At 39.8% G+C, this 22,854-nt stretch overlaps 1 protein-coding gene across 1 annotated transcript in view; it reads right to left on the reverse strand.

Moving 5' to 3' along the window:
- Window positions 1-2,020: 2,020 nt before the first annotated feature.
- Window positions 2,021-22,854, reverse strand: part of PHF11 (PHD finger protein 11) — a 166,916-nt gene continuing 146,082 nt past the window's right edge. Inside the window, exons 21-29 of the mRNA XM_063428648.1 lie at window positions 17,151-17,196; window positions 14,344-14,375; window positions 12,215-12,251; window positions 11,544-11,597; window positions 9,469-9,518; window positions 7,472-7,544; window positions 5,010-5,135; window positions 3,925-3,996; window positions 2,021-2,648 (exon numbers count right to left, since the gene is read on the reverse strand). Coding sequence (XP_063284718.1) covers window positions 2,563-2,648; window positions 3,925-3,996; window positions 5,010-5,135; window positions 7,472-7,544; window positions 9,469-9,518; window positions 11,544-11,597; window positions 12,215-12,251; window positions 14,344-14,375; window positions 17,151-17,196 — 576 coding nt within the window. The 3' untranslated portion in view covers window positions 2,021-2,562. The remainder of the gene's footprint in view (window positions 2,649-3,924; window positions 3,997-5,009; window positions 5,136-7,471; window positions 7,545-9,468; window positions 9,519-11,543; window positions 11,598-12,214; window positions 12,252-14,343; window positions 14,376-17,150; window positions 17,197-22,854) is intronic.

A 22,854-nucleotide genomic window follows, 5' to 3' on the forward strand; every position in this document is an offset into this window, starting at 1 on the left:
TGTCCCATAATTACTTACCTGTCATGAAGCGTGGGCCGGCTTCACAGCGCGCACCGCTGTACAGGAACTTAAATTTCAGGTTCCGGTTTCCGGCGGGACTGAAAGGAAGTGTGCACACTGAGTGCGCACTTCCTTTCAGTCCCGCCAGAAACCGGAACCTGAAATTGAAGTTCCAGTACCGCGGTGCGCGCTGAACACCGGCCCACGCTTCAAGACAGGTAAGTAAACTTTCACATTCGCTCCATAAGACGCACAGACATTTCCCCGAAAAATATGTATATCGGCGTATAACACGCACACATCATTTGCCCCCTATTTTCAGGGAGAAAAAGTGCGTGTTATACGCCAATAAATACAGTAATTTTTTTTTTAAGCTTTTATACCACTGTAAAAGTTGCATACCTTGCCCACTCAAATTCCAAAGGAAAAATGCACATGCTTAAATTAATTTTTATTAATTATAGATAATTATAGGTACATACATATTCAGCCATGTATATAACTTTTATTTAGCTATGATATTAACGCCTTCACCCAAATTAGGATATACACAGATGAGTTATACATTCACATTCTAACCATTACATAAGTTAAAATGCATTTTTTTTTTTTAAATGTAAACATAGAAATATCACTATTTTAGTATGATCGGAAACTAATATTTTCTTGTCTTAATTCCAGTACTTAATTTATTGCAAATAATGACATGGTTGTGAAAGAGTAAAAGTAATTTGAAATCCATTCTGTACAAAGGCCATGAAAAATGATGATGAAACAAACTCTCCTCTTCAGTGTTGGTGCTCCAGTCTTTTGACCAATTAATATTGGCAATAGTATCGCTTCTTCATATTTAATTGTTTCTCCTCTTTGCTATATTACTACGATGGATATTTTAGAATGTATTAAAAAAAGTATGGTTTTTGTCCAACTAAGGCATGCATGTTTACCAGGAGACACTCATTTTGCAGACCCTGAACAGCGTCTCCCCACTCTGTTTGGAGACGCTGAGCGATCCCCATAGAGATGCACTGCCTCAATGAATTTCTCTAAAGAGATGATTGGTTGCAGAGCAGTGAAGGCTGGGCATGCACAGTAGTTTCCTAAAACGTTCTATTCATCAAATTGAATTCAACAAATTTAGAAATTGTTGAAATAATTTTTTAAAATCTTTTTTACATAATGCATGACTTTTTTAAAATTGTATTTATAAATTCTTTATTTTATTGGTGCATAGGTTAAACAAGCAGGTTTACTGTGCCACACCAGCTGGCGCTAACAGACGAGTTGACATAGTAGTGGTATTGAGAACAGTGCACATTTTTATATAGTTATTTTTTACACATAGAGATTTGACAATTTGGTTTGTTGTGCCGATGTTGCTTTTGAGAACGTAAAGCGGCCCATGGCATAACATTTGGAAAAGGTAGACAACCTAGGGCAGGGGTAGGCAACCTTCGGCTCTACAGATGTTTTGGACTACATCTCCCATAATGCTTTTACAGCCATATTGCTGGCAAAGCATCAAGGGAGATGTAGTCCACAACATCTGTAGAGCCGAAGGTTGCCTACCCCTGACCTAGGGTATTCAAAATGGGGTATTTCCAGTCTTTTTGTTTTTTAGTAGCCACTTGCCACTTGCCACTTGCCACAAATGCTAGTCAAAGTTAACGTTCATATTTGTTGTATTTGTTTGGGATTTTTCACACACAAACTGCACTTTCACTGATATCATTGTGATACATTTTGAAACCGTAATATCTGTATAAATCAAAGTCTTCCCAGTAAAACAGAACCTCCCCCCACCAATGTACAGGTTTTATGGTGTTAATGGGTTAAATATAGGGCTTGCAAATTAAATTATCTGGACGTTCTACCTTGGGTGTCAGGTCCCTCTATTGTAATTAATAACACTTAATTATGTAAATATATTACATAGAATTTAAATATTTATTTAAATTCATGTATATTTATGTAACCATATTTTTTTTAATTTAAATATATTATTTATTTTAAAGCCCATTTAAATGCCATGGCATAGAATGTTGTATTGGTGTTATGGAGTTAAAATGAGATCAAATCTCAAAACTTAGCCTGAAATAACAGAATTCGAAATTTTGTATAAACCCATTGTTTCCATTTTCGCTATTTTGATTTGATTTCTTAAAACTGCTCTATCACCTTAAGGGGTCTTTGCTTCAACCAGGGTTGCGTGTGCTGCTACGGAAACTTTGCGGCAGTAGCTCAGTTGTTGGTCTTCCTATTGCTAGCATTTATAAAGCACCAACATAGTCTGCAGCACTGTACAAATGGGGGGGGGGGGGAAGAGAGAGAAAGACAGTACAAGTTAAAGAGGCCCTGCCAACGAGCATCTAGCCATTGAAGATATTTTATACAGAGTAATGTGCTAGATAGCCCATGAGCTTACAATCTAAAAGTGTCTTTGATGTGTCTAATCTTTTGACTGCATTGGAATTTCAAATAAAATCATAACCGCATTTGAGCATTGCATTAAGATTTTGCGCTCTTTATTATTTATCTATTAAGATAGTTTATTTTTCTAGGTCAAGAGAATAAACCAGTCAGCAGTTGAATTTTTGCAGACAATTCTTTTTTCTCCTCTTCAATACATAGAATTCTTTGTTGGATCTCTAACACAAGAAAACAGTTTTGAATGAAATTAACATGGAAAAAAAAGTTAAAAATACTCAAGTACTTCATGCCACAAACCCCTAGATACAAACATACACAGGATTATTCACAAAAGTAAGAATTAAAAGTGAATTTTAAATTCAAGGTTAAAAAAAAAACAAACCCTGTGGCTTTAAATTCACATTGACTTCGCTTTTAATTCTCACTTTAAGTTGAGGACCATTTCTCAAGGAGGGCAGGAGAGGAAAGGGTGTGTCTTTTTGCTGATGATACTTTAGATATTATTATTTATATAGCGCCATCACATTCCGTAGCGCTGTACAATGGGATGTAACAGGCTTGATGTTCCAGGAGGGATAAGCCAAATGGAAAATGGTCAGAGTTGTGGCAACTGACATTTAATGTGGATAAGTGCAAGATAATGCATCTTGGATGTAAAAACCCCAAGGGCAGAGTACAGAATATTTGATAGAGTCCTAACCTCAACATCTGAGGAAAGGGATTTAGGGGTGATTATTTCTGATGACTTAAAGGTAGGCAGACAATGTAGTAGAGCAGCAGGAAATGCTAGCAGAATGCTTGGTTGTATAGGGAGAGGTATTAGCAGTAGAAAGAGGGAAGTGCTCATGCCATTGTACAGAACACTGGTGAGACCTCACTTGGAGTACTGTACGCAGTACTGGAGACCATATCTTCAGAAGGATATTGATACCTTAGAGAGAGTTCAAAGAAGGGCTAGTAAACTGGTTCATGGATTGCAGGATAAAACTTACAAGGAAAGGTTAAAGGATCTTAACATGTATAGCTTGGAGGAAAGACGAGACAGGGGGAATATGATAGAAACATTTAAATAAATAAAGGGAATCAATACAGTAAAGGAGGAGACTGTATTTAAAAGAAGAAAAACTACCACAACAAGAGGACAGTCTTAAATTAGAGGGGCAAAGGTTTAAAAATATCAGGAAGTATTACTTTACGGAGAGGGTAGTAGATGCATGGAATAGCCTTCCAGCTGAAGTGGTAGAAGTTAACACAGTGAAGGAGTTTAACCCCTTAAGGACAGACGACGGATGTATTCCGTCATGATTCCCTTTTATTCCAGAAGTTGTGTCATTAAGGGGCTAAGCATGCGTGGGATAGGCATAAGGCTATCCTCGCTGTAAGATAAGGCCAGGGACTAATGAAAGTATTTAGAAAATTGGGCAGACTAGATGGGCCGAATGGTTCTTATCTACAAGACACTGTATTGTAGAAAAAAAATATGCTTATCCATACCTTCTGTTTCCTTCAACACTAGTCCCTCGAGACATCTGCTCCCCATCAAGACTAAGAAGGCCTGTTTGTATTCTGGAATAGAAATGAATTGGGTTTTAGGATGATCCCATAACAGCATAGCACAAACTATGCCAACAATGGCTACATACAGCCAACATCCACTTTCAAAATCCAAAACATTTTACTTTGCACAAGACCCTTTCATGAAATAAGTCCAAAACGTTTGCGTGAAAATATTAGCAATAGCACAAAACGATCTCTTTAACCCCTTAAGGACACACGACATGTGTGACATGTCATGATTCCCTTTTATTCCAAAAGTTTGGTCCTTAAGGGGTTAAAGAAGATAAATTGGGGCCGTTTTTATGAAAAAAAAATGGAAAAACTCCACTAGAAATTATGTTTTTCATGTAATAAATGTATAGAACTCTCTATTTCATACAAACAGCCAAACAAATATTTTGAATTCCTGTCCTTAAATTGACCATAATGGATTGGCTGAGTGTGATTTAATCTATAGTCAAAACTGGATTTGTCATCCAGTGGGGGGGGGGGGGGGGGGGGTTACCACCTGGTTTTGCTGTGTCCTGGAAGAGAATGCATTTACAGACGCAACACAACATTCACACTGTACCACTACATGAATTCCAAAACCTCGCATATAGAAGAAATACGTTTTTATGTTTAAATGAAGAATTTGCAAAAAAAAAAAAAAAATTGTGAGGAGTTCACTAGGGGATTGCAAATATTACAACAAAATAGCTACACTGTCATATTTGTCTAAAATGTACCATTCCTAGGTGAATTCCTGTACATCTATGATTAGTTAAATGGACACTATAGTCACCCAGACCAATTCAGCTCAATGAAGTGGTCTGGGTGCCAGGTCCCTCAGGTTTTAACCCTTCAGATGCAAACATAGAGAAACTGCTATGTTTACATTTGGGGTTAATCCAGCCTCGCGTTTTGAGCATCCGACCCATGTTATCTTTTTTTATATGAGGTTTACGTTACAAGGCTCTTACCAGACCCTTCCTTCAGGTGACAAGTTTCTGATATAATTGTAGTACACTGCTTACACGAACCTTGTTCTACCGCCTCTCCTTCTCGAATCTTCTGTGTAATTGATTCTATGGAACATTTCATATGCTCTAGGAATAGTTCCAGACAATTCTTCTGCTGGCACACATCCCAGAATTCTTTACAAAGGCCTTTTAAGAAAGAAAGAAAACGACAGATGATATTTAATATATGGTGTAAAATAATAGCATTTAAACCAGTAGGCCAACTTTTTGCAAGTGACCGATAGGCCGACAGTCTTGGTTTGCAGCATTAACAGCATAACACTTTCTAAAACTAGATTACTAACAGCATAAAACTATTTTGTAAGAGCACAAAAACCATATGTTTTCAGTGAGTAAAAAGAATAAGAAAATTTACCTTGTAGCCATTTTGTCTTTTTTCACTAAACGAAAAATTGACATGAGAACTGCAAATTTAAGACCAAAATAGCCAACGATTTACTATTTTTGGATAACCTTTTCAAATGATTTAAGAATACTTGTTAAACTTTTAAATGATTTTATATTACTATATGAAAACAAAACATCATATATAAAAAATATATTTAAAAAATTATTTTTACATTTTTTCAAAATATTAAATCATTTTAAAAGTTTATAAATAAATACAAAATGATCTGAAGCGGTTATCCAAAAATGTTAAATGAAGGCCCTGGAGAAATAGCAGAGCTGGAGATTGTGGCTACACCAAGGAAAAACAGTAGTTTCACTGTAATGCTTCATTTGACCCGGTCCCCAGCCAAAATTAAAAAAACAAAACGAAAAAAAACCTTAAAGCCAAAACAAGCAAGATCCTCCTCCAATGATGTTACTCTCCCTCCCTGAAGAAAGGGGGACTGGGTGGGGGGAGTGGGGGGGGGGGGAACTTCTGGCACTGAAACTGTAACAGGAGTAAGTTTTAACTTGATGATGCATGCTGTGCACACTGATGTCAGACTTCCAACATGCACAGAATTCACATTAGTGAGAATACAACCCACATTCCCACTCTCTTTCTCTTCTTTCTCACTCCTTTACTCTGTCATTAGTTTAATACTTAAAAATAAATTGGTTCATGCGACATGTGAAGAAAAACAAACCTATTCATTGTATATGTCGAAGTTATGCAACCTTACCTATTTATTGTTAACACTGTATAAATGAGCTATTTCCAACCTGTTGTATGACAAATATGCAAGCATGTCCCAATAAAAATTATCCAAAAAAAAAAAGGAAAAATGGGCAAGTAAAAAGATCTGAGTGACATAGACAAATGTGTGTCAAATGATGAGGGCTAGATGACTTGGTCAGAGCATCTCTAAAACAGCAAGTCTTCTGGGATATTCTCACTATGCAGTGGTTAGTACCTATAAAAAGTAGTGCAAGGAAGGACAATCGGTGAACCGCCGTCGGGGTCATGGTCGCCCAAGGCTCATTGATGCACATGGGGAGTGATGACTAGCCCGTCTGATCCGATCACACAGGAGAGCTGCTGTAGCACACATTGCTGTAAAGCTTAACCCTGGCTATGATAGAAAGATGTCAGAATACAGAGAGCATTGAGCTTGATAAAGACCCGGTAGGCTCGAAACGTTGCTGCTTTTCCCCAAATAAAGCTGCTATTTTTTGCTATCCTGGTGTGCCTGAACCGTTTTTTATTCTGTGTATTGGAAGGGAGGCCTGGCCAGCCCTGGTTTCAGAACACCTGGGTTATTTAGTGAGTGCAGTATCCAGTACATCTGTAGAATACAGAGTGCAGATCAGTCGGAGTGTCCATGATGTACCTTGTCCACTGCTGAAAGTGCCTTCAATGGGGATGTGAGCATCAGAACTGAACTATGGAGCAATGTAAGAAGGTTGCCTGGTCTGGTGAATCACATTTTCTTTTAGATCAGGTGGATGGCCGGGACTTTGTGCGTCTTTCACCTGTCAGCAGGATGCACAATAGAAAGAAGGTAGGCCGGTGGAGGCAGTATTATGCTCTCGGCAATGTTCTGCTGGGAAACCTTAGGTCCTGGTGTTCATGTGGATGTTACTTTGACAGATACCACCTATGTAGAGATTGTTGCTGATGATGTACACCCCTCCATGGCAATGATGTTCCTTGATGGCAGTGGCTTCTTTAAGCAGGTTGATGCACCCTGTCACACTGAATCAGTTGTTCAGGAATAGTTTGAGAAACATAAAGAGTTCAAGGTGTTGCATTGGCCCCCAAATTCCCCTGATCTCAATCCGAATCAGCATCTGTGGGATGTGCTGGAACAACCCACCTCACAATTTGCCAGACTTAAATGATGTGTTGGTAATGTCTTCGTGCCAGATGCCACATGACACATTCAGAGGTGTTTTGGCAGCATGGGGGGGAGGAGGGAGGAGGGGGGGTACCTACACGATATTAGGCCAGTGTTTTTAATGTTATGACTGATTAGTGCAGTTATTGATGAAACATGAAAATGTAAATAAAAGTGTATTTCAGTAGGACCAACCGTCTTGCAAGCTATCGACTCCTACGTTGGACATCTGTTCCTTGATCTCCTTATATTGAATAAACAGGTCAGCCTAGGAAATAATAAGCATGCACAGTACAATTAATACACACATGAAATCATTCTAAATTTATAGAGCACTAACACATTATGCAGCACTGTACAATATAAAACATGCACTTTTCAATACCACAGCTATTTCTCAAAGGACATTTTATGCAATGTGTGTGTATATATATATAATTACATGATATCATTATTATTTTAACAAGCAGATCACGTTTCATGACCTGCATGAATGCTGATATCTTGCAATTATGCCCCATAATGAAAGAGGAATAATGCGTAGATCACCATTGCACAGCCTGGGGGTTGTACATGACTGCTGGGAGTTGCACTGCCTGCCACCATTTTAATGACGGCAACTGAAACACCCAACCCACCCCCAAGGACATACAGCATAGCTCGGTAGTATTAAAAATTCGATATCTGGAATTAGAAAAGGCGCAAAGTACATATTTTCCATTTTCTCTCTTATATTTCCTCTTTATATTGGACTTATCCTTGGTTTGATAAATTACGGTTTCCGTAATTCAGAAAGAATAATAATTTAAGCGTCACATTATTGTGTGCTAGACAATCCTGGAATGCTGGTTATTTATACTATGTAGATATTACATTCTTTTATTAGGTCCCGTGGCTGTCGGATGGGTGACTGGCTGATAACTGGATCCTGTAGGTTCATCTAGCAGAGACCTTGTTATGTGTTATGGAGTGTGTTGTTGTGACTGCTAGTACTGATGATCACAGCCGTGTCGTGTGTTGTACTGATGCAAGGCATGTGTGTGACAAGGTATGGAACTGTGCTGATCAGAACTTCCAGAAAGAAAGCTGCCTCAAACTGTACTGATGATCAGGAGGCCTCCCAGCTAACAAATGTAGGACTACCGATGTGTTAAGCTGTGGTTGAATGCTAATGGAAATGAGGGTGCATTTCACATTGTAAGGGAGTGTCAGAGCCTGCAAGTGACCCGGGAAAAGGAAAGGGAACACACAAATCCATGCCTTCAAACACTGACACTTCATTCATAAATAGAAATATTAAAGAAACACTATAGTCACCTAAATTACTTTAGCTAAATAAAGCAGTTTTAGTGTTTAGATCATTCCCCTGCAGTTTCACGGCTCAATTCACTGTCATTTAGGAGTTAAATCACTTTGTTTCTGTTTATGCAGCCCTAGCCACACCTCCCCTGGCTATGATTGACAGAGCCTGCATGAAAAAAAACTGGTTTCACTTTCAAACAGATGTAATTTACCTTAAATAATTGGATCTCAATCTCTAAATTGAACTTTAATCACATACAGGAGGCTCTTGCAGGGTCTAGCAAGCTATTAACATAGCAGGGGATAAGAAAATCTTAATTAAACAGAACTTGCAATAAAGAAAGCCTAAATAGGGCTCTCTTTACAGGAAGTGTTTATGGAAGGCTGTGCAAGTCACATGCAGGGAGGTGTGACTAGGGTTCATAAACAAAGGGATTTAACTCCTAAATGACAGATGATTGAGCAGTGAGGCTGCAGGGGCATGTTCAATACACCAAAACTGCTTCATTAAGCTAAAGTTGTTCAAGTGACTATAGTGTCCCTTTAACATGCATGCTGGTACAGAAACAGATCAGACTAAGCTTTCTTGAAAAGGGACCTGTCATCTATTTTTCCTGTATTCAAAGTTTTTTTTTTTTATAATCATTATACTTGTATGGTTTGGTATAAAGCTTATAATAATGTGTTTGTCATGTCTGCAACTATATATTTTTGTATACTTTGTACAAATAAGTGTGCCCCTCAAATTTAGTCTTTAGAAATTTATATTGTTGCAAATTTGAAATAGTGACTATCTGAAGGATAAAACAACTATGTATTTGGTTAAAATCCATTTCAGTGAGAGTTACTTTTAGCAGCAATGGCAAAGTGACAAAAATATGGCTTCTTACATTTTGGGAGGAATTGAAGTTGATAGATGATACATCAGTCTCTGGATTCACTGTTATTGAAGAGAACAATGACATTAGAAAACATTTTACGCTCAACATACGTTTGAAACAGTCAGACCTCATGAAATAGGCATTCGGCATTACAATAATAATTATTAAAGTATTTTTCATGAATAAAGCCTTTCCAAAATAATGTTATATTCCCTAACAGATTTAGAAAACCAAGCATTACATTTGGCACAAAAATATTCTCAAAGGAGCACTATAACCATTAGAGTACATTGTAGTTATTAAATTTCAAGGGATTTCTGGGTGTTATTTCCCTGTTTAATGTCAAACTGCTTTTGATGTAAAAATGAACACATATTATTATTATTATCATTATTTATATAGCGCCATCAAATTCTGTATCAAAATTTTATGATTTTATTCTAATTATTACTTTTAGCATTTTATAAAACGTTGGCATATTTTGCCTTGTCTTAACAGTTGTACAGTATACAATGGGAATATATAACAGCAAATAATTGACATACAAAATAATGTTGATAGATACAAGAGGAGAAGGGGGCTTACAGCCTAGGTGGAAGCGATAACGGAACTCAAAAGGAAAAACAGTGTGTCAGATAGTGTCACAGTGCCCACTCGGCTCGTTCCGAAGTGGCGTGTCACCGTGAGGCCCATTCACCTACCTTGGGTGCCACTCGCAACCGCCTTCTAGCACTATTACGATGCCTGCCCCTGCATATTGGAGCCCTTTTATGGCTCTGCCTCCGCAGGCTTAGTTAGTTACGCAGACGGGCGTCATCTAACCGACAATGCACACACATGTTCTGGCGTCACATGTACAAAGTTAACCAATCCCTGACCTCTTAGGGCTATTAAGCTACTGTGCCCTGTCTTGGTTTCCATTTAGTGGTGATCTGTTAGAGGGTTTTCTATTAGTATCTTTTGGCTTCTCTGACCCTGGCTTGTACATTGATTATTCTCCATTCTGTTGTCCCTGACTTTTTTCTTGTCTTACCATATATGTCACATTCTCACTCCCTGACCTTCCTTTGTCTTGTACTCCTCCTATATTGCATTACGCTTGGCCACTGTGAAGCCTGGTAATACACATTAGGACCCTTTTCTATTGCTTTTAATGTTGATAACTTGAATGAGTGATGGGTCACAGTTCATCCTGACAGATGGCAGGAGAGCTTGATACATATGATGTCTGTGTCTAGTTGATCTTATAGAAGTGACCTTAGAAAACTCCTGTAGGTGAGAATTAGAAATATAAGAACAAACTGAGGGCAAAAAAAATATCTGTAGTGTTAAAAATTAATCATGCAATTTTAAGACCAGACTCAAAAAAACCCCAAAAAACACCAGATCAGCAAGACTGGTGGGTTGGGGTAATGGGTTCCATTGACCTGCAGAGAGATACCGGTTTAGAAAACATCCAGTTGTAGATAGAGGAGAGGCAGTTAGTAAATCATCCCAGGAGGTCAGCGAAGAGAAATAACTTGGTATATATATTCATCAGCGTATAGATGATAATAAATCCGAAGGAGGGGAAGCATGTTGAGAAAATCAGGCCAAGGACTGGGTGTTGGGGTACCCCATTTGAAAGAGGCAATGAAGGGAAGATCGTGGAAGAGAAAGAGATACCGAATGAGCGTTGGTACAGGTAGTTTGAAGTGTTTGAAGAAGAAGCGAGTGAATGACAGTTTCAAAAGCGACAAAATGTTGAGGATAATTAAAAGAGAATAATGACATAGGATCTAGCCGTGAGTGAATCATTCGTCACTTTAGTAAGGGCTGTTTAAGTATATTGAAGAAAGTGTAAACTAGCTTGAAGAGGAGAGAGTTGCATTTAAGAAAGTGAGATGATGTATAAAAGCTGATCAAGTGAAGTGGAGTAGGAATATGGGACAGTGGTTTAAAAGGAGAATTAGGGGCATGAGATTTTTATATAGCCATGGAACAATAACAATTTGCAATCAGGAACTCAACCACACAAGCACAAGAAAAACACTTCTTGTAAGCCTGAGAGCAACATGTTTGAATATTTGTTTTAATGTAAATACCTGAAGAGGTCTGTGAGCCACTCTCTTTGCAATCAATAGTGATTTTTCCTATACCTGCATGAGAAGGAACCACCAAAGTCAGAATTTTGTGTCCAACTTTATCATCTTTTAAGACACTGCTAAACTACTTGCATGGGGGGGAAATGGCACATTCTCCACCCTCCACCTCCCCCCCAAAAAAGAAAAAACAACCATAAAATTACCAGGAGCTCCTCAACTAAGACACATTAACAGCACCAATCGAGTGCTATGAGTTTTACCCCTAAAGTATTATAGGAGATAAAAATCCTATTGCATGCGCTGCATTGTATATGGCACCAACTTTAAAATCATAATAATTATTCCAAAAATGTATTCCAATGCCACCTAGTATGTGGAAAGGGCCTGACCACAAACTAATAAATTATGATCTTCCGTATACTGCCTTCCACACTCCCCAACGTTAAACAGGGTGGCTCAGCAAATTATCTCCTTCTCTTTAGTCTTAGCTTGAGCATGATACCAGACTGGTGTCACTGAATTCCTCTGCCCCTTTGTACACCGCAGCTTGCATTTAGCAATGCTGCAAAATGAGGCATTCTTACATCTCTACATGAACAGTAAAGGAAGAAACATGACGATGCTTACGATAAATATGGAAACATTAAGAAATTGCAGAATGCCTCACTTACCTTCGCCATTCTTCTGATGTTCCAGACAGCTATAAATCTTTAAAAAAAAAAAAAAATACATTGCAAAATGTAAGGTGAATATTTGCATATAATTTTGTTTATGAAAATGACAGAACGAGCCATTAGCTAGTGCCCCTTTTCTATTTCCCATTATTGCTCCTAAGTTTGAGATCTGCTACAGTTAGACAGACCGACTCTATATACTGGCAGAGAAGCTGCAGAGGTGAGGTTGAACCCAACAGCACTCTCCCTATTCAGTGACACACGCCAGAATATTCTAATGCAGGTTAAATGCTGTCATTGACTGCTAAATTTTTAAAACCCATTTAAAAAAATTATAATTAAAAGTCACATTAATTGTCGACTGCTGCTCCCATACAGGGCCGGCGCTACCTGTTAGGCGGACTAGGCAGTCGTCTAGGGTGCCCCTTGGGAAGGGGTGCCGCCTAGGACGCCCCTTGGGAAGGGGCGCCGCCAGGAGCGCGGGCACCCCTCATGCTGCAGTCGCCCGAGCGCTCTGCAGAGAGCCTCAGGCGGCTGCAGCTTTGCCCGGGCTGTAGTGTCCATGAGGGCGCACCGCCCGGGCGCAGCATGAGGAGAGGGGCTGACAGGAGGGCAGTGCCCCTTCCTGTCACTCCCTCACTGTAGCGTGGCCGAGCCCTGTATGATCCGTGGGTACAGGGAGCATCTGTCTCCTGTACCCGGCCGGACTAACAGGAAGTGAACACTGAGTGTGCACTTCCTTTTAGTCCGGCCGGGTACAGGAAACAAAAGCTCCCTGTACCCACGGACCATACAGAGCTTGGCCACGCTATAACAGAGGTAGGGGAGAGGGAGGCGGGAATTGACTGGGGGGGGGGGGAAGAAATTGACAAGGGAGGGTCAATTTCCAAGTGAATTGACAAGGAAGGGGGAGAAAGAGAGTGACAAGGGAGGGGGGGGGGAAGAGTGACAAGGATGGGAGGGAGGGGGAGAAAGAGAGTGACAAGGATGGGAGGGAGGGGGAGAAAGAAAGTGACAAGGGAGGGAAGGAGGGAGGGAGGGGGAGAAAGAGAGTGACAAGGGAGGGAGAGAGATTGACATCCATCTCACACACAATCATGCAACACACACAGAAACACAAAATGCATTCCTTACATGCTCAATGCACCCCTTACACACACTCAATGCACCCCTTACAGATGCACACACTGCATCCCGTACATACACCGAAACACACCTTGCAGCCCTTACACATACAAACACAGATTCACACAATGCATTCCTTACACACATATCAGGACATCCCCTACACACTCCACCCCCTGTGAACAAACTCATTGGTGGAACATGAAGGGGACCCTGGGACCCAGACCTTGAGCTGTGTAAAGGGCCCCAAAAAAAGGGAGCCGCTTCCCGTTCTCCCAGAACATTTATTTTTGTGACCACAGTTACAAACAGACTCCAGAGATCCTGTTCTACACCAGACCAGTGGAGCCAGACTGCAGCTAGAGCCCATCATCATCATCATCTGGTTGTAAGTAGGCAATCTAGTATATTATTCGTGGCACTAATCTCTAATTTACCTCACATTAAAGAAACACTATAGTCCCCAGAACCACGGCAGCTTAATGTAGTGGTTCTGGGGTCTATAGCCTGTGCCTGCAAAAGGTAAACACAGCGGCACTGCAGCACTGGCGTTAGTTAACATGGCAGATCATATGGGTGGGGCATTGTGATGTCACATGGGGGGGCGGCAAACTTTACTTTTGCCTAGGGCGGCAAAAATCCTTGCACCGGCCCTGCTCCCATAACTGTTCTAAATATGAGGTTTTTTTTGTATTACAAAATGACGTTTAGCAGAAGAAGACCAGGAGGAAGAAGAAACTCACCTTTTCCTGCCCCCAGACCCAGAGTGGCGAGGACACCATTGGGGGTCTTTGCAAAGTATGCAAAGTCCCCACACAATGCCAGTGACGCTTTAATAGGAGGAAAAAAAACAAAAAACATCCACTATGCAGCTTAGAAATTCTAAACTCTAACAGCAGCTTTGTTGTGATAATTTAACCCCTTTTGGTATTGCAGGTAACAGTGGGAAATACCTACAGAATAGGACCAGGAAATAGAGAGACAGACAATGAGACACTTACTGTTTGAGTGCTTTTTGTAGAGTTAACTTGACCTGGATGACATAGAGAAAATATATATCTTTTTTTAATTTAAAGTATCACAATTTGCAGGTAAAACATTTGAATTCAGGTAACACTAAATGCTTTTAATCCTCAACTTATTAAAGTGAAATATTCAGCCATATTAAAGAAATATTTATTAATAGTAATAATGCCTGGAATTCCAAATATATGTTTTTTTTTTTGAATTTTTTATTTTTGCAGTGCATATAGTGATTACAACTGGCTCTAGGTACCCCAACGGCATTCCTTGAGCTTCTTGGCATAGATAACAAGTAGGGTAATAGCTAGACAGTGCACATTTTTTAGTATAATAGGAACAGGATAAGGTTACATGCAAATAATACACTCTTTTTAAGTGTGTAAGCTTTGTATAGGATAAAGAAGCAGGTTCAATAATTCCCTGACGCATAAGTTTAGGTCAAACAGTAGGAGCACGCTAACACACAAAAAAAAAAAAAAAAAAGAAAAAAATAGCCATCTACGCTTGTCGTTGCTAGACTAGTTATAAGAAGTAATTTCCTCTAAATATGTAGGTACATTCCAGCTTAACAGTGTTGTCGGCTGCATATTTAAAGTAATAGGATCGATATTTCGACAGCTTATGTTCTCGTTTGGTTTAGATGAGTTAACAGGACGTACAGATCAGATAAGAGTATGCAGAAGAGTGACAAAGAAGGACACCCTGAGATGTGCATTTCAAATATAAACAAGGCTATGCAGTGCATGGTATACTATATGTGTGTCCAGAGTGTGACAGGAGATCAGTGCACGTGTTATATTGTAAAATAATGCATAATACGGCAGATTTTAAAACCCCTGGCAACGGTTATAAACAAAAAGGTAAACGTTACTTAAAGCGCAAGTGTGTTTAGGAGAGTCCAGGTATGGTTTGAGCATTACAGCCCCACTGTGTGTAAGGCCAATTCAGCTGCATCTCTCCTGCAGGTCCATCACCCGATCCCTATACGCAGCTGGGTGTAGGAGCAGTTGAAGAGGCTTAGCTGGTCAGCCTTGCAGCCCTTCGTAGGCCTGGCGCCTCCTCGGCCCTGGATCAGTGTGAGGGCTGGTACCTTCCGGCCACGAGCCTGGGGTCCACTTGGGTCCAGGGTCTTTCCCGACGAGCGGGTGCGGCGGGCCTTGCGTGTATCTGGCACGGGCCGTCGTTTGGGTTCTGTAGCCCTCCGTTTGTGTGGCCGGTACCTGCGGGTTGGTCCCCCCGTTGCCCTCTGTCCAGGCAGGCGCTTCATTTTGGTTACTGTGGATTGGCGTTTTTTTGCGCCCATCAGAGGTTTCCCGGTCCTCCCAGGGCTGCTGGTTTGCTTTTTAGGTGGGTCAGGGAGTGGTATGACTGTAGCTGGTCGTATATGGGCCATTAGCTGGGCCCAAAACTTATCAAAAATGATGTCCAGAGAGTCTCTCGCTTTAGGAGTGGGGTAATGTGATACATGCTGCTGCTGCATGTCACGAGTGCAGTCGTCGCTTTTGGCCGCCATTTTCAAGGCCTTCCCCTCTGGTCCGTCTGCTTGAACCGTCGTTTGCAATAGCAGGTCAGTGACCGGGTTGGGTCTGTGTGGCGGGGACCGGGATGTCCCCCACCGGTCCAAAGGGGGGGGGGGGGATGTTCCGTGCGTGCTTGTGGCTCGGAGTGTTGAGCGGGAAGCGGCCGCCTTCCCAACTCCCCTTCTCTCACTTGCCTCGTTCTGCCGTTTCGGGTCCCGGGCACTCCGGGAGATGAGACCAGTATCTGCGGGCGCCTACTGGGTTCCTCCATCTGTTGAGCCCCCGTTTGTGGATTTTCCCGGTATGTGCGCCCTGATTTTCAGCGTTAAATTTCCCGTTCAGCGGGAGCTCGAGCTGAGCACGTCCTGCTCGCTCGCTAGCCAGGCTCCGCCCCCCCCAAATATATGGTTTTAACATACTCTCAGGATTAGTGGAATGAGGATGAAATTAAAGTATTAATCTAAGCACCATAACCATTACCTGCCATACCGCTCACCCTCATTTCTCAGAGTAGCACATTGCAGCAGTAATGTTTACAAATCACTATAGTACCGCCCATCAGAGCTGTCAATCAGGTACGTGTGTACCTGTACCAATTTTGTCCCTATTGTATGTGCAGTGTGTGGATGCCACAAACACAGGAGCTAAGGCTCACAATCTCTCCTCTCTGGATAAAGTCTATCTGCAGGCTGACAACAACCACGTTTACTAAACAATGAATTAGGCTGCGTATAAATACTGAGCAACAGCAGTATGGCTGCCACAAGTTTACAATACAGTGCCAACCCCCACTCTTTTAGTAGCTGGATGTGTTTAAACCTGTTTTGTGACCTGTGATTTCTGCAATTGTACAAGTTATTATATTACTCGTCTTGGTGTCCCTTTAAGAACAATCCACACTGAATGAAGGATGGTGAAATCGTGTCTATAGTCTGTTTTATCAAAAGGCAAATTTTACTTTATAATCCACAAATAAGGTTAGCCATATTGAACCTTGCACAATGATCTCCATATATTATATATTGTGTTTAGTTCATTTCAGGATGGACATGATCATATTTTCCATCTATAATTTTGTTTTGTTTTTCGTTCTTTGATGTGATATCTGCTCCTGTATTTGCACTAGTGATTTGAAACTCTGTAAGCTCAGAGCACCATAGAACTTATATAGATGAGCTGTACTAAATCATAACATAAACAGCTTAACTTAGAACCTTTGTGTTCCTGCAATAACTGTGTTACTTGTAAACAAAATCACTGCTCACCATGCCTACTGTCTGGCAATTCTTTGGATTTTCCTGCTTTATTAATCTGTAATAAGAAAGCACATAAATTAATTTTTATTATGCAAAGGGTACATATATTGCTAATAAAATATATATTAGGTCTTATAAAAACCCCACTGTTGAAATAGCTATATCTATCTATAAATGCCGGTAGAAGAAAATAGCTAGTCATGTCAACAAAACTTAAAGTTCTTATTTATAAACTGTGATACATTTTGTGACCCCCACAATGAAAACCTCCACCAGCTTTATTGTTTTTTTTGTTTTTTTGTTTCCATGTCTTATTTTTATTAGGAAATATTTCCATGTTTTTTGTTATACATAAAAAGCATCATAAACAGAAAAATACAGTAGGAATGCGTAATTTAAGCTGATCCGTATCACATAATTCATACTACACAAATTAACATAGTACATAATAAAGTCCAAATACAGAATGCTTATCCCAATGGCGGTGTACAAATACCAAATTAAGACATAATTCAAATAAATTTAGCTTGTCTGACAGGTAGTATGGTATATATCACACCTACACATGCTCATATCGCTGCTTAGTCTCAGCACCTATTTAGGTGTCTTCCATTACACTATTTTATAATCCTATTTGTTTATAGTGAGCAATAGTAATACTTCCTATATTATAAAGATCTTATCCTCCGATCTAGTTAATTATTATAGCTCATTTTAGTAGCTTTGTCTTACTTCCCCCTGTACATACAATATATCTGAAAAGGAATAATACATTTTTTTTTTTTAAATTACAAAAATGGGATAATCTGCACAATTTATCTTGATAAAGTAGATCTGTGCTTTAGCCAATTAGCCCATTTCTGAGTGTGAACAAATTCTTTCCCCATCACACGATGTGCCATTTGTTCCACATGATATATATATCATCCACTCTTTATAGAACTTCTTTTAGTAGGGATCATATGAAGTAAATAATGAATTAAAACCAGTTATTTATTGAATAATATGTTTTAAAGACTTCATAGGTCAAACAAAACCCGACACTTCCAAAATATATGTTTAAATGAACCAATTTCAAGCAAGCATCTCCAGCATTTAGGAGAAATATTAGCAGACACACGAGACAATCTCAGCGGAACCAAATACCACTTCATCATAACTTTACAAAAAGCCTCCCAATGTATTAGCCCCTTAAAGGACCACTAGTTTTCCTGGCTCTATAAGGTTCTTGGGTCACCCTCACCCTCAGGGTCCCCCTCCCGCCAGGCTCTAGGGTGAGGAAGGGGTTAATCCATTACCTTTTTTCCAGCGCCGGGCTCCCTGGGCGCTCCCTGGGGACTCTCCTCCTCCTTTCCCGTCATCGGCTGAATGCGCATGCGTGGCAAGAGCCGCGAGCATTCAGCCAGTCTCATAGGAAAGCATTCTCAATGCTTTCCTATGGACGCTGACGTCTTCTTACTGTGAAAATCACAGCGAGAAGTGCGGAAGCACCTCTAGCGGCTGTCAATGAGACAGCCACTAGAGGCTGGATTAACCCATTTGTAAACATAGCAGTTTCTCTGAAACTGCTTTGTTTACAGCAGAAAGGGTTAATCCTAGATGGACCTGGCACCCAGACCACTTCATTAAGCTGAAGTGGTCTGGGTGCCTATAGTGGTCCTTTAAGGACTGAGCCAAATCTACACGTTGTGATCAAAACAAAACGTAAACAAGAATTTGCGCTATATGTCTATTCAGGCGTAATTCACCTCTTTCATATTATGTGCACCCACACTTATTATATATAATTTTATTCAGGTAAAAACGGGCTTTCATTTAACATCAAATATTTAGGTATAAAACATAATTTAATATGAATAAAATGTAAAAAAAATGGGAGAAAATAAGAATTAAAAAAAAATGTTTCGTTCTACGTGGCATTCTAACTGTGAATGTCATAATACTGTTTAATTTACTGCAATAAAATACACATATTTGTTTTTAGCGATGTCTCATGTGTAAAACAGTACCCCCTATGTACAGGTTTTATGGTGTTTTGGGAAGTTAATGGGTCAAATGTAGTAATTCGCCAGATTGGTTACGTTGCCTTTGAGACCGTATGGTAGACCAGGAATGAGAATTACCCCCATGATGGCATACCATTTGCAAACGTAGACAACCCAAGGTATTGCAAATGGGGTATGTCCAGTCTTTGTGACTAAGTGGCTACTAAAAAAGACTGGACATACCCCATTTGCAATACCTTGGGTTGTCTACTTTTGCAAATGGTATGCCATCATGGGGGCATTCCTGGGCTACCATACGGTCTCAAAGGCAACGTAACCAATCTGGCGAATTTCAATGTAAAAAAATCTGAAACGCAAGCCTTATATTGGACTCTAACTTTTGAAACCACTATAAAACCTGTACATGAGGGGTACAGTAAAATGTATCACAACAATTATATCGTCCATGTAAGTGCCATTTGTGTGTGAAGAATGCAAAAAATGTCACTTTCACTGACGATATCATCGTTGTAATACATTTTACTGTTTTGAAACACTAATATTTGTGTTCAGCAAAGTCTTCCGAGTAAAACAGTATCCACCATGTACAGGTTTTATGGTGTCTTGGAAAGTTATAGGGTTAAATATAGTGCTAGCAAATTAAATTCCCTGGACTTTCGGCCTGGGTTGTCAGGCAGGTCCCGCAAATTGTAATTAATAAAATTACCTAATTATGTAAAATTATTACATAAATATATACGTAGAATTATTATATATATACACACACGTGCTGTTTTTTTCACTGTTTAATTGTCTTGATAAAAGTCCAGATGGGACTGAAACGTTGACACTTTTTACTTTAAATTTTTGCTGCAATAAAGAAGCACTATTTTTGAACCATATCAAGTCCTGTGAGTGCTTTCCTACAAGGTATTATATATATATATATATATATATATATATAATTTTTAAATTATTTTTATTTATATATAGATATATAGTGATATATACGTATATACTTTTTTTTTTTTTTTGTAAATCTCTTTATTTGTTGGTTGTAGGATAAGATAACAAGTCGGCTCGCAGGCCGTCATGAAAAAACAATTGACATACAAATGTGGTTTCGGACAATTTGAATCATAAATCATCATTCCAAGTAGCAGAGCTCCATTATATTGTTGCGATTTGTTTCATTTTCCCTCTTTTTTTTTTTTTTTTTTTTTGGGATAATACAACTAAGGGAAATATAACAGGAGGGTTAGGCTCGCAGGCCTTTGGTAATGACAAACGTTGTTTCAAGACATGTAAGGGGAGTAGAACGGGGAGGTTGGGCTCGCAGGCCTTCAGTAGTAACAAACATAATTTCAGGACATGTTTACGCCTTATGGCCCTCTGTAAGCATATTAGCAGTGTTGTGGGTCAACTTTTATTTTTGTCCCAACGTCATATGTATTATGTAATTCGTTTGTAGTAGACAGCGTCTACGAGCTCTCCCTGTCGCTTATGGGTGTCCACATTCTGTATGAGGACCTATGGCGGGTGGCCTCGCACGTGATATGTACGTAGTGGGCCTGCGTCATGTCAGTTGCCTATGTATTCGCTGCTCTCATGTCCCGGTATATTGGGTCTGGTGGGGTTTCATGTGCACCCTGTCCGAGCTGCCCTCTCCGTCATTGTGCCGTATGTCTGCTCTCAGTTCTGCCATATCTGAATGTGTGTCCATGGGTAGCATTTACAGTGGTAGTGTGTCTTGTTTGTTTTTCTTCTGGTCGTGTGATCGTGGCTTGTTTTCAGTAAAATCAAATGTAGGTGCTTGTATATGGTATGGAAGGTGAGTGTATTATAGTCACAAGAGTCGTGACCTAGAAGAAGGGAGAGGGAAAAGGGTAAGGTTGCGGGTATTGAACTATGAATTGAGACGTGGGGTCCGCCCCGAGGCTCCGGGCCCCCCCCCCGTGCCACCTTATCGAATTCTGGACACATATGCGAACCAAGGGCGCCACAGCTCTGCGTGTCTGTATATACGTATATACTTATGTATATAGATATATTATTTCGTTCTAAGTGTATTTTGATATCTATATATATATATATATTAATTTTAAAATACAGTTAGAATGAAATTACACATATATATTTTTATTTATTTATTAAATTTTTTAAAACGTATTTACATATATATTTATTTTATATTATATATATATATAATGATAATTATATATATATTTAATCAATATCATTGTACGTGTATTTTGATAATATATATATATAATTATATATGTATGTGTGTGTGTGTATATATATATATATGACAGTGTATGTGTGTGTGTGTGTATATATATATATATATGATCTAAGTATATATTTATTTTTACACTGTTTTAACGTTTTTTTATTTTATTTTCAGACAGCAGGGGGAGTACCTGTCGTTACAGGCACTCCCCCTGCTGGCTATGCCGTCCTCGCGATCACATGGCCCAGGGGGGCCGAAGAGGAACTCCCTGGGCTCCCAGGTAAGTCCCCATACCACGATCGCCGGTGTGGGGTTGCCGGCGACCGGGTAAGTACATAGGACGGCGGGGACGTGCTATGCCGCCCCCGGTGTTTAGAGCCAGGTCCCTAAGGACGGCATAGCATGTCCCCTGTCCTTAAGGGGTTAAACAATGTGAGGCAGCTCTGATAATCTTCATTGTCTGAAACCATAAATCTAAAGAAAACATTACACCTTATTCTTCCTCCCATTTGGGCATATATAAAGGTTTAATGTCTGTGTCTATATTAATCAACTCTGTGTAGCACAAAGATAATGGTTTCCAGATTGGCAGGTGGCCTAAACATTTATGTGCAAATATTGATAAATCTGTAGGATTATAGCTATATAATTGTCTAGTAGTAATAATATGTTTTAATCTCAAATATGTAAACATTTCCTTAGGTGAAATGAAAAACTCTTTTTGAAGATCAGAAAATGGCTTAATACCCTCCATCTTGCATAGCTTAGCGTACGTGTGGCATGTAGCGCAGCGCACGGATGCATGGAGTAGGAGCGCGCATCTTGACAGCCCTGAGCATGGTTGATGCATTGCAAACCCACTGATCGGCGAAAAAAAAAATATTTTTAATTTCGTGCTGCCCTTCAAGCCTTCAAGCCTCTTCCGCGTGTCCGCTAGCTCGTTGTTTATTATTTTTTAATCTGCTAAATGCTGCGGACCTGCTACAGCTTTACAGCTCTTAATGGCGCCGTCCAATTAGACGAAAATCACGATCTCTCCTTACCTGCCGGCTAGAGTCTGAGCTAAAGCTGCACAAGAGCTTGAAGTGTTAGAGGTATGTTCACCTATCAATGAAGCTTCAAATGAACTAGAGCAGCTTTCTGCTTCAACTTTAGCATCAGCCACTAACATTATTAATACTGCTTTGCCCACTGCTGCACTTACTGAGGTTTCCGAGAGGTCTGAGAACTTTGTGGTAGTACTGATGCCTTTCATGACACTCCGGTCACAAATAGACATTTGGATACCATGCTTAAGCATCTATGATTTACACTACAAGCTGATTTTAAAAGCATAACTGCATCTCTGCATATTGAGATTGTAGAGCTTGGAGAGAGAATGGGGCACTTAGAGCAAAAAACAGAGGATCTGTGTACTGCCCACAACAGTGTGATTGATAAACTACGCTTGTTGGAAGAAGAGCAGGTAGCCATTAAGCACAAAATCGCAGACCTT

This window comes from Pelobates fuscus, chromosome 1, assembly GCF_036172605.1.
Source record: "Pelobates fuscus isolate aPelFus1 chromosome 1, aPelFus1.pri, whole genome shotgun sequence".
NCBI lineage: Eukaryota > Metazoa > Chordata > Amphibia > Anura > Pelobatidae > Pelobates > Pelobates fuscus.